Consider the following 13,473-nt stretch of genomic DNA (forward strand, 5'->3'; position numbering starts at 1 on the left):
ACAAATGTAGACAGTTTCTGCCACCTTTCTGCATTGATTACGACCCCCAAAATTCTTATATTATTATGACGCAAAAAGTTTATCAACAGCCTGGTCTGGTTGATTCCTCTAACTGGCCCATCAGGTAGCTAACAGCCTGGTCTGGTTGATTCCTCTAGCTGGCCCATCAGGTAGCTAACAGCCTGGTCTGGTTGATTCCTCTAGCTGGCCCATCAGGTAGCTAACAGCCTGGTCTGGTTGATTCCTCTAGCTGGCCCATCAGGTAGCTAACAGCCTGGTCTGGTTGATTCCTCTAGCTGGCCCATCAGGTAGCTAACAGCCTGGTCTGGTTGATTCCTCTAGCAGGTATAGTGTTACCCAGGTATACTGTTACCCAGGGATACCGTTACCCAGGGATACTGTTACCCAGGGATACTGTTACCCGGGTATAGTGTTACCCAGGGATACTGTTACCCAGGGATACTGTTACCCAGGGATACTGTTACCCAGGGATACCCAGGGATACTGTTACCCAGGGATACTGTTACCCAGGTATACTGTTACCCAGGGATACTGTTACCCAGGGATAGTGTTACCCAGGGATACTGTTACCCAGGGATACTGTTACCCAGGGATACTGTTACCCAGGGATACTGTTACCCAGGGATAGTGTTACCCAGGGATAGTGTTACCCAGGGATACAGTTTCCCTCATACTATCTCTCCATCTCTCTGTCTGTTTCCCGAGTGTGTGTGTGTGTGTCTCCCTGTGTCTCTCTTTGTGTGTGTGTGTGTGTGTGTGTATAGGCCGGTGCCACTGGGTCGTGTAGAGGAAGGTTGTGACACAGCAGTGATGAAGTTGAGCGGCGCGGCATTAGGCTCCTCTCAGACCACGTTAGGCTCCTCCCAGCAGGGCCAAACCAGGAAGAAGAAGAAACCAAACAGGAAGAGAGACTCTTGCTCCGCCCCCGATGCCCCAGCGACCGCACAAGATGACCCGGTCCAACACAGTGACGACCGCAGTGACCGCAGCTCTGACCGCATCGGAGAGAGGGGGGAGAGGAGGAGGGAGAGGAGAGGGGAGAGGAGGAGGGAGAGGAGAGGGGAACACCCCCGGCACCGTAGCGCCGCCCCTCCTGAATCTGATTCGTCGTCTGATGGGGAGGCGGGGAGGGAGGCCAGAAGCTGGAGCAGGGAGAAAGCCAAGAGGGGACGACGCCGCAGTGGGAGTAGCAGGGAGAGGGGAGGGGGAGAGGGGATGGAGCTGCAGTCTGTAGGGTCTGATGAGGGGAAGGAGAACCAAGAGAAAGAGGTTCCACTGGAGAACGGTTCCGGAGTGAAGAACCGGCGATCAGGAGGAGGAGGAGGACGGGAGGAGAGCAGGCGGAGCTCCCAGCGCAGGGAGGAGGTGGGGTCTAAGTTCCGTAGCCCCGGCGGTAGCTCATCATTGGCTGAGGATGGAGAGAGGGAGGGACAGATCACTAAGAATTACCAGGAGACCGGGTCAGTGGGTGGAGACATGTCCGCGCCATCGCCACGGAGATATGGGGGCTGCAACGCCCCCGAAGGCTGCTCCGATGACGAGCCAGAGGTCTGCAGGTAGGTGTGTTTGTTCATCTCTGTGTGTGTGTGTCTCTGTAGGTGTGTGTTCATCTCTGTGTGTGTGTGTGTGTTCATCTGTGTGTGTGTGTGTGTGTGTATTCATCTCTGTGTGTGTGTGTTCACATGTGTGTGTTCATCTGTGTGTGTGTGTGTGTATTCATCTCTGTGTATGTTTGTGTGTGTGTGTTCATCTCTGTGTGTGTGTATCAATGTGTGTGTGTGTGTGTGTCTCTGTAGGTGTGTGTTCATCTGTGTGTGTGTGTGTCTCTGTAGGTGTGTGTTCATCTCTGTGTGTGTGTATCAATGTGTGTGTGTGTGTGTTCACGTGTCTGTGTTCATCTCTGTGTTTCTGTGTGTGTGTAGGATCTGCCACTGTGAAGGAGATGAGGAGTGTGTGTTGATAACCCCGTGCCGCTGTACAGGCAGCATGAGGTTTGTTCACCAGGACTGTCTCAACCAGTGGATCAAGTCATCAGACACACACTGCTGTGAGCTGTGCCAATACAACTTCATCATGGAGACTCACCTTAAACCTCTACGTAAGGTACAGAGACCTCAACACACCTGACCTGTATATACACCTCAACACATCTGACCTCAACACATCTGACCTCTACACACATCTGACCTCAACACACCTGACCTGTACATACCCCTCAACACATCTGACCTCAACACATCTAACCTCTATACACCTCAACACATCTGACCTCAACACATCTAACCTCTATACACCTCAACACATCTGACCTCTACACATCTAACCTCTATACACCTCAACACATCTGACCTCAACACATCTAACCTCTACACATCTAACCTCTATACATCTGACCTCTACACATCTGACCTCTACACATCTGACCTCAACACATCTAACCTCTACACACCCCTCAACACATCTGACCTCTACACATCTGCCCTCTATACATCTGACCTCAACACATCTAACCTCTATACACCTCAACACATCTGACCTCAACACATCTAACCTCTATACACCTCAACACATCTGACCTCAACACATCTAACCTCTATACACCTCAACACATCTGACCTCAGCAGATCTAACCTCTACACATCTCAACACATCTGACCTCAACAACACACCTCAACACATCTGACCTCATCACAACCCTCAACACATCTGACCTCAACAGATCTAACCTCTACACATCTAACCTCTACACACTTCAACACATCTGACCTCAACACATCTAAACTCTACACACCCCTCAACACATCTGACCTCAGCAGATCTAACCTCTACACATCTGACCTCAACACACCCCTCAACACATCTGACCTCAACACACCCCTCAACACATCTGACCTCAACACACCCCTCAACACATCTGACCTCAACAGATCTAACCTCTACACATCTAACCTCTACACACAACTCAACACATCTGACCTCAACACATCTGACCTCTACACATCTAACCTCTACACACATCTAACCTATACACACACCTCAACACATCTGACCTCTACACACACCTCAGCATGCCTTGTCTCAACACACACCTCAACACATCTAACCTCTACTCACACCTCAACACATCTGACCTCTACTCACACCTCAACACATCTGACCTCTACACACAACTCAACACATCTGACCTCTACACACAACTCAACACATCTAACCTCTACACACAACTCAACACATCTGACCTCAACACACCTCAACACATCTAATCTCAACACATCTAACCTCTACTCACACCTCAACACATCTAACCTCTACACACCTCAACACATCTGACCTCAACACATCTAACCTCGACTCACACCTCAACACATCTAACCTCTACAAACCTCAACACATCTAACCTCAACACATCTAACCTCTACACACACCTCAGCACGCCTTGTCTCAACACACACCTCAACACATCTGACCTCAACACAGACACCATGATGGGACTCAGTGGAGCTGCCCATGCTGTCAGACACCATGAGGGGACTCAGTGGAGCTGCCCATGCTGTCAGACACCATGAGGGGACTCAGTGGAGCTGCCCATGCTGTCAGACACCATGAGGGGACTCAGTGGAGCTGCCCATGCTGTCAGACACCATGAGGGGACTCAGTGGAGCTGCCCATGCTGTCAGACACCATGAGGGGACTCAGTGGAGCTGCCCATGCTGTCAGACACCATGAGGGGACTCAGTGGAGCTGCCCATGCTGTCAGACACCATGAGGGGACTCAGTGGAGCTGCCCATGCTGTCAGAGACACCATGAGGGGACTCAGTGGAGCTGCCCATGCTGTCAGACACCATGAGGGGACTCAGTGGAGCTGCCCATGCTGTCAGACACCATGAGGGGACTCAGTGGAGCTGCCCATGCTGTCAGAGGACACCATGAGGGGACTCAGTGGAGCTGCCCATGCTGTCAGACACCATGAGGGGACTCAGTGGAGCTGCCCATGCTGTGTCATGAGGGGACACCCATCAGACACCATGAGGGGACTCAGTGGAGCTGCCCATGCTGTCAGACACCATGAGGGGACTCAGTGGAGCTGCCCATGCTGTCAGACACCATGAGGGGACTCAGTGGAGCTGCCCATGCTGTCAGACACCATGAGGGGACTCAGTGGAGCTGCCCATGCTGTCAGACACCATGAGGGGACTCAGTGGAGCTGCCCATGCTGTCAGACACCATGAGGGGACTCAGTGGAGCTGCCCATGCTGTCAGAGACACCATGAGGGGACTCAGTGGAGCTGCCCATGCTGTCAGACACCATGAGGGACTCAGTGGAGCTGCCCATGCTGTCAGACACCATGAGGGGACTCAGTGGAGCTGCCCATGCTGTCAGACACCATGAGGGGACTCAGTGGAGCTGCCCATGCTGTTCAGACACCATGAGGGGACTCAGTGGAGCTGCCCATGCTGTCAGACACCATGAGGGGACTCAGTGGAGCTGCCCATGCTGTCAGACACCATGAGGGGACTCAGTGGAGCTGCCCATGCTGTCAGAGACACCATGAGGGGACTCAGTGGAGCTGCCCATGCTGTCAGACACCATGAGGGGACTCAGTGGAGCTGCCCATGCTGTCAGACACCATGAGGGGACTCAGTGGAGCTGCCCATGCTGTTACAGACACCATGAGGGGACTCAGTGGAGCTGCCCATGCTGTCAGACACCATGAGGGGACTCAGTGGAGCTGCCCATGCTGTCAGACACCATGAGGGGACTCAGTGGAGCTGCCCATGCTGTCACAGACACCATGAGGGGACTCAGTGGAGCTGCCCATGCTGTCAGACACCATGAGGGGACTCAGTGGAGCTGCCCATGCTGTTACAGACACCATGAGGGGACTCAGTGGAGCTGCCCATGCTGTCAGACACCATGAGGGGACTCAGTGGAGCTGCCCATGCTGTCAGAGACACCATGATGGGACTCAGTGGAGCTGCCCATGCTGTCAGACACCATGAGGGGACTCAGTGGAGCTGCCCATGCTGTCAGACACCATGAGGGGACTCAGTGGAGCTGCCCATGCTGTCAGACACCATGAGGGGACTCAGTGGAGCTGCCCATGCTGTCAGACACCATGAGGGGACTCAGTGGAGCTGCCCATGCTGTCAGACACCATGAGGGGACTCAGTGGAGCTGCCCATGCTGTCAGAGACACCATGAGGGGACTCAGTGGAGCTGCCCATGCTTTCAGACACCATGAGGGGACTCAGTGGAGCTGCCCATGCTGTCAAACACCATGAGGGGACTCAGTGGAGCTGCCCATGCTGTCAGACACCATGAGGGGACTCAGTGGAGCTGCCCATACTGTCAGACACCATGAGGGGACTCAGTGGAGCTGCCCATGCTGTCAGAGACACCATGAGGGGACTCAGTGGAGCTGCCCATGCTGTCAGAGACACCATGAGGGGACTCAGTGGAGCTGCCCATGCTGTCAGAGACACCATGAGGGGACTCAGTGGAGCTGCCCATGCTGTCAGAGACACCATGAGGGGACTCAGTGGAGCTGCCCATGCTTTCAGACACCATGAGGGGACTCAGTGGAGCTGCCCATGCTGTCAGACACCATGAGGGGACTCAGTGGAGCTGCCCATGCTGTCAGACACCATGAGGGGACTCAGTGGAGCTGCCCATGCTGTCAGACACCATGAGGGGACTCAGTGGAGCTGCCCATGCTGTTACAGACACCATGAGGGGACTCAGTGGAGCTGCCCATGCTGTCAGACACCATGAGGGGACTCAGTGGAGCTGCCCATGCTGTCAGACACCATGAGGGGACTCAGTGGAGCTGCCCATGCTGTTCAGACACCATGAGGGGACTCAGTGGAGCTGCCCATGCTGTCAGACACCATGAGGGGACTCAGTGGAGCTGCCCATGCTGTTACAGACACCATGAGGGGACTCAGTGGAGCTGCCCATGCTGTCAGACACCATGAGGGGACTCAGTGGAGCTGCCCATGCTGTCAGACACCATGAGGGGACTCAGTGGAGCTGCCCATGCTGTCAGACACCATGAGGGGACTCAGTGGAGCTGCCCATGCTGTCAGACACCATGAGGGGACTCAGTGGAGCTGCCCATGCTGTCAGACACCATGAGGGGACTCAGTGGAGCTGCCCATGCTGTCAGACACCATGAGGGGACTCAGTGGAGCTGCCCATGCTGTCAGAGACACCATGAGGGGACTCAGTGGAGCTGCCCATGCTGTCAGAGACACCATGAGGGGACTCAGTGGAGCTGCCCATGCTGTCAGAGACACCATGAGGGGACTCAGTGGAGCTGCCCATGCTGTCAGAGACACCATGAGGGGACTCAGTTGAGCTGCCCATGCTTTCAGACACCATGAGGGGACTCAGTGGAGCTGCCCATGCTGTCAGACACCATGAGGGGACTCAGTGGAGCTGCCCATGCTGTCAGACACCATGAGGGGACTCAGTGGAGCTGCCCATGCTGTTAGACACCATGAGGGGACTCAGTGGAGCTGCCCATGCTGTTACAGACACCATGAGGGGACTCAGTGGAGCTGCCCATGCTGTCAGACACCATGAGGGGACTCAGTGGAGCTGCCCATGCTGTCAGACACCATGAGGGGACTCAGTGGAGCTGCCCATGCTGTTACAGACACCATGAGGGGACTCAGTGGAGCTGCCCATGCTGTCAGACACCATGAGGGGACTCAGTGGAGCTGCCCATGCTGTTACAGACACCATGAGGGGACTCAGTGGAGCTGCCCATGCTGTCAGACACCATGAGGGGACTCAGTGGAGCTGCCCATGCTGTCAGACACCATGAGGGGACTCAGTGGAGCTGCCCATGCTGTCAGAGACACCATGAGGGGACTCAGTGGAGCTGCCCATGCTGTCAGAGACACCATGAGGGGACTCAGTGGAGCTGCCCATGCTGTCAGAGACACCATGAGGGGACTCAGTGGAGCTGCCCATGCTGTCAGACACCATGAGGGGACTCAGTGGAGCTGCCCATGCTGTCAGACACCATGAGGGGACTCAGTGGAGCTGCCCATGCTGTCAGACACCATGAGGGGACTCAGTGGAGCTGCCCATACTGTCAGACACCATGAGGGGACTCAGTGGAGCTGCCCACTGTCAGACACCATGAGGGGACTCAGTGGAGCTGCCCATGCTGTCAGACACCATGAGGGGACTCAGTGGAGCTGCCCATGCTGTCAGACACCATGAGGGGACTCAGTGGAGCTGCCCATGCTGTCAGACACCATGAGGGGACTCAGTGGAGCTGCCCATGCTGTCAGACACCATGAGGGGACTCAGTGGAGCTGCCCATGCTGTCAGACACCATGAGGGGACTCAGTGGAGCTGCCCATGCTGTCAGACACCATGAGGGGACTCAGTGGAGCTGCCCATGCTGTCAGAGACACCATGAGGGGACTCAGTGGAGCTGCCCATGCTGTCAGAGACACCATGAGGGGACTCATTGGAGCTGCCCATGCTGTCAGAGACACCATGAGGGGACTCATTGGAGCTGCCCATGCTGTCAGAGACACCATGAGGGGACTCAGTGGAGCTGCCCATGCTGTCAGAGACACCATGAGGGGACTCAGTGGAGCTGCCCATGCTGTCAGACACAGACACCATGAGGGGACTCAGTGGAGCTGCCCATGCTGTCAGACACCATGAGGGGACTCAGTGGAGCTGCCCATACTGTCAGACACCATGAGGGGACTCAGTGGAGCTGCCCATGCTGTCAGACACCATGAGGGGACTCAGTGGAGCTGCCCATGCTGTCAGACACCATGAGGGGACTCAGTGGAGCTGCCCATGCTGTCAGACACCATGAGGGGACTCAGTGGATGCTGTCAGACCCATGACTGCTCAGACACCATGAGGGGACTCAGTGGAGCTGCCCATGCTGTCAGACACCATGAGGGGACTCAGTGGAGCTGCCCATGCTGTCAGACACCATGAGGGGACTCAGTGGAGCTGCCCATGCTGTCAGACACCATGAGGGGACTCAGTGGAGCTGCCCATGCTGTCAGACACCATGAGGGGACTCAGTGGAGCTGCCCATGCTCAGCACCATGAGGGGACTCAGTGGAGCTGCCCATGCTGTCAGAGACACCATGAGGGGACTCAGTGGAGCTGCCCATGCTGTCAGAGACACCATGAGGGGACTCAGTGGAGCTGCCCATGCTGTCAGAGACACCATGAGGGGACTCAGTGGAGCTGCCCATGCTGTCAGAGACACCATGAGGGGACTCAGTGGAGCTGCCCATGCTTTCAGACACCATGAGGGGACTCAGTGGAGCTGCCCATGCTGTTACAGACACCATGAGGGGACTCAGTGGAGCTGCCCATGCTGTCAGACACCATGAGGGGACTCAGTGGAGCTGCCCATACTGTCAGACACCATGAGGGGACTCAGTGGAGCTGCCCATACTGTCAGACACCATGAGGGGACTCAGTGGAGCTGCCCATGCTGTCAGACACCATGAGGGGACTCAGTGGAGCTGCCCATGCTGTCAGACACCATGAGGGGACTCAGTGGAGCTGCCCATGCTGTCAGACACCATGAGGGGACTCAGTGGAGCTGCCCATGCTGTCAGACACCATGAGGGGACTCAGTGGAGCTGCCCATGCTGTCAGACACCATGAGGGGACTCAGTGGAGCTGCCCATGCTGTCAGACACCATGAGGGGACTCAGTGGAGCTGCCCATGCTGTCAGACACCATGAGGGGACTCAGTGGAGCTGCCCATGCTGTCAGACACCATGAGGGGACTCAGTGGAGCTGCCCATGCTGTCAGACACCATGAGGGGACTCAATGGAGCTGCCCATGCTGTCAGACACCATGATGGGACTCAGTGGAGCTGCCCATGCTGTCAGACACCATGAGGGGACTCAGTGGAGCTGCCCATGCTGTTAGACACCATGATGGTTCAGATACATAGATACCTGTCTATGACGCACTCTTTCTCACCTTTTCTCTCCCTCAGTGGGAGAAGCTCCAGATGTCGACCAATGAGAGGAGGAAGATCTTATGCTCCCTGATGTTCCACCTGGTGGCCATTGGTTGTGTTCTCTGTTCCGTATACGTCCTCGTCAACAGAACCCTCCACGAGATCAACCTGGGACGCAACACCGGTCAGCACCTCCACCCTGACCTTAACCCAACCTCTATACAACCCTGACCTAACCTCTGTACAACCACAACCCTGACCTAACCTCTGTACAACCACAACCCTGACCCAACCTCAATACAACCCTGACCTAACCTCTGTACAACCACAAACCCTGACCTAACCTCTATACAACCCTGACCTAACCTCTGTACAACCACAACCCTGACCCAACCTCTATACAACCCTGACCTAACCTCTGTACAACCACAACCCTGACCCAACCTCTATACAACCCTGACCTAACCTCTGTACAACCACAACCCTGACCTAACCTCTGTACAACCACAACCTTAACCCAACCTCTATACAACCCTGACCTAAGCTCTGTACAACCACAACCCAACCTCTATACAACCCGGACCTAACCTCTATACAACCTTAACCTAACCTCTATTCAACCCAACTTCTCACAATCTTAACCCAACCTCTATACAACCTTAACCCAACTTCTTACATTACTGTGTTTTCAGATGAGAATATAGTAACATTACTGTGTTTTAGGAGGATATAGTAACATTACTGTGTTTTCAGGAGAATATAGTAACATTACTGTGTTTTCAGATGAGAATATAGTAACATTACTGTGTTTTCAGATGAGAATATAGTAACATTACTGTGTTTTCAGATGAGAATATAGTAACATTACTGTGTTTTCAGGAGAATATAGTAACATTACTGTGTTTTCAGATGAGAATATAGTAACATTACTGTGTTTTCAGATGAGTAACAATATAGTAACATTACTGTGTTTTCAGATGAGAATATAGTAACATTACTGTGTTTTCAGATGAGAATATAGTAACATTACTGTGTCTTCAGATGAGAATATAGTAACATTACTGTGTTTTCAGGAGAATATAGTAACATTACTGTGTTTTCAGATGGGAATATAGTAACATTACTGTGTTTTCAGATGAGAATATAGTAATATTACTGTGTTTTCAGATGACAGGAGAATATAGTAACATTACTGTGATTTCAGATGAGAATATAGTAACATTACTGTGTTTTCAGATGAGAATATAGTAACATTACTGTGTTTTCAGATGAGAATATAGTAACATTACTGTGTTTTCAGATGGGAATATAGTAACATTACTGTGTTTTCAGATGAGAATATAGTAACATTACTGTGTTTTCAGGAGAATATAGTAACATTACTGTGTTTTCAGATGAGAATATAGTAACATTACTGTGTTTTCAGATGAGAATATAGTAACATTACTGTGTTTTCAGATGAGAATATAGTAACATTACTGTGTTTTCAGATGGGAATATAGTAACATTACTGTGTTTTCAGATGAGAATATAGTAACATTACTGTGTTTTCAGGAGAATATAGTAACATTACTGTGTTTTCAGATGGAGAATATAGTAACATTACTGTGTTTTCAGATGGGAATATAGTAACATTACTGTGTTTTCAGATGAGAGGAGAATATAGTAACATTACTGTGTTTTAGGAGAATATAGTAACATTACTGTGTTTTCAGGAGAATATAGTAACATTACTGTGTTTTCAGGAGAATATAGTAACATTACTGTGTTTTCAGATGACAGGAGAATATAGTAACATTACTGTGTCTTCAGATGAGAATATAGTAACATTACTGTGTTTTCAGGAGAATATAGTAACATTACTGTGTTTTCAGATGAGAATATAGTAACATTACTGTGTTTTCAGGAGAATATAGTAACATTACTGTGTTTTCAGATGAGAATATAGTAACATTACTGTCTTTTCATGAGAATATAGTAACATTACTGTGTTTTCAGGAGAATATAGTAACATTACTGTGTTTTCAGATGAGAGGAGAATATAGTAACATTACTGTGTTTTCAGACGACATGTGGAGAATATCAGTGATGAAGTACTACACTGCTGAGGGTAAGGAGGCCTCTGGTATCAAACACAGACACACACAATCTCTCTGTTTCCCCTGGGTAGACATAACTAACCTGTGTATGTATATGTCTGTGTGTCTCTCTCTACCTCTCTCTGTCTGTCTCTCTCTCTACCTCTCTACCTCTCTCTGTCTGTCTCTCTCTCTCTACCTCTCTCTGTCTGTCTCTCTACCTTTACACCTCTCTCTTTCTACCTCTACACCCCTCTCTCTCTCTCTCTCTCTCTACCTCTACACCTCTCTCTCTCTCTACCTCTACACCTCTCTCTCTCGCTCTACCTCTACACCTCTCTCTCCCTCTACCTCTCTCGCTCTCTCTCTCGACCTTTACACACCTATCTCTCTCTCTATCTCTACACCTCTCTCTCTACCTCTCTTGCTCTCTCTCTCTACCTTTACACCCCTCTCTCTCTCTACCTCTACACCTCTCACTCTACCTCTCTCGCTCTCTCTACCTCTACACCTCTCTCTCCCTCTACCTCTCTCGCTCTCTCTCTCTACCTCTACACCTCTCTCTCTACCTCTCTTGCTCTCTCTCTCTACCTTTACACCCTCTCTCTCTATCTCTACACCTCTCTCTCTCTACCTCTACACCTCTCTCTCTCTCTACCTCTCTCTCTCTACCTCTACACCTCTCTCTCTCTCTAGGTGTGTTGGAGTGGCCGTTCTGGATGAAGCTAGTCATCGTGGCGATAGGCATGTCAGGCGGACTGGTGTTCATGTACGTCCAGTGTAAAGTGTACTGGTTGCTATGGAGACGACTCAAAGCCTTCAATCGCATCATCACTGTGCAGAACTGCCCCGAGAAGCCGCCGCCCACCAACGCTGCGCTGGCCAATGGGAATCACCCTGAGGCCGTGGAAGTCCCGATAGGCCCCGCCCCCGAGGTTATCCAGATGGACTCCGACCTCTCGGAGGAAAACCCCGTCTGACACACACACACACTCACACAGACACACAACACACACACACAGCTCTTGGTAATGCACCCTCCCTATAGCCTATCAGAGCCCAGCACACCAAAGAGTCATAATGTGACGTAGCCAATAAGAGAGTCTGTTATAGAAGCAGCTGTAGATTAGCCAATCAGAGCGTCTGTTATAGAAGCAGCTGTAGATTAGCCAATCAGAGCGTCTGTTATAGAAGCAGCTGTAGATTAGCCAGTCAGAGCGTCTGTTATAGAAGCAGCTGTAGATTAGCCAATCAGAGCGTCTGTTATACTCTCTCAGTATTCAATATAAACAGCCTGAGGAGTAGCTGATGCGTAGAACCAAGTGTTCAAGGGCTGGAACAAAACCCTGCACACCTTGCAGCTCTCCAGGAGGAGGGTTAGAGTCATAGAGCATATTTATTTATGTTAGTGTTTACTCTCTCTCTGCTGGACAGGATAGAACTCTGAATAGAAATACTTGTGAAATGTGGTATTAAAGGTCCCAGTCTGTCACTATGACGTCTAGAAGTCTATCTGAAGAGCTGTCTGTCTGTCACTATGACGTCTAGAAGTCTATCTGAAGAGCTGTCTGTCTGTCTGTCACTATGACGTCTAGAAGTCTATCTGAAGAGCTGTCTTTCTGTCTATCTGTCTGTCACTATGACGTCTAGAAGTCTATCTGAAGAGCTGTCTGTCTGTCACTATGACGTCTAGAAGTCTATCTGAAGAGCTGTCTGTCTGTCACTATGATGTCTATAACTCTATCTGAAGAGGTCTCTGTCTGTCTGCCTGCCTGTTTGTCTGCCTGCCTGACTGCCTGTCTCTAGAAGTCACCATTACAACCAAAAATAACCTATTCTATACTAAAATATAAACACAACATGTAAAGTGTTGGTCCCATGTTTCATGAGCTGAACTAAAATATCCCAGAAATGTTCCACACGCACAAAGAGCGTGTTTCTCTCAAATGTTGTGCACTAATGTGTTTCCATCCCTGTTGGTGAGCATTTCTCTTTTGCCAAGATAATCCATCCACCTGACAGGTGTAGCATATCAATAAGCTGATTAAACAGCATGATTATTACACAAGTGCACCTTGTGCTGGGGACAATAAAAGGTCACTCTAAAATGTGCAGTTTTGTAACACAACACAATGCCACAGATGTCTCAAGTTGAGAGGGAACGTGCAGGAATGTCCAGCAAATAATTGCATGTTCATTTCTCTACCATAAGCCATCTCCAACGTTGTTTTAGAGAATTTGGCAGTACGTCCAACCGGCCTCACAACCTCAGACCAGGTGTATGGCGTCGTGTGCGTGAGCGGTTTGCCAATGTCAACGTTGTGAACAGAGTGCCCCATGGTGGCAGTGGGGTTATGGGCAGGCATAAGCTACGGATAAACGAACACCATTGCATATTATCGA

The 13,473-nt window shown here is 51.1% G+C and overlaps 1 protein-coding gene across 1 annotated transcript in view; it reads left to right on the forward strand.

Moving 5' to 3' along the window:
• Positions 1–12,987, forward strand: part of march1 (membrane-associated ring finger (C3HC4) 1) — a 20,437-nt gene extending 7,450 nt beyond the window's left edge. Inside the window, exons 4-8 of the mRNA XM_042316997.1 lie at positions 786–1,577; positions 1,944–2,124; positions 9,029–9,176; positions 11,058–11,102; positions 11,767–12,987. Coding sequence (XP_042172931.1) covers positions 786–1,577; positions 1,944–2,124; positions 9,029–9,176; positions 11,058–11,102; positions 11,767–12,050 — 1,450 coding nt within the window. The 3' untranslated portion in view covers positions 12,051–12,987. The remainder of the gene's footprint in view (positions 1–785; positions 1,578–1,943; positions 2,125–9,028; positions 9,177–11,057; positions 11,103–11,766) is intronic.
• The last annotated feature ends 486 nt before the right edge of the window (positions 12,988–13,473 follow it).

Source organism: Oncorhynchus tshawytscha, unplaced genomic scaffold (genome assembly GCF_018296145.1).
Source record: "Oncorhynchus tshawytscha isolate Ot180627B unplaced genomic scaffold, Otsh_v2.0 Un_contig_740_pilon_pilon, whole genome shotgun sequence".
Taxonomy (NCBI): Eukaryota; Metazoa; Chordata; class Actinopteri; order Salmoniformes; family Salmonidae; genus Oncorhynchus; species Oncorhynchus tshawytscha.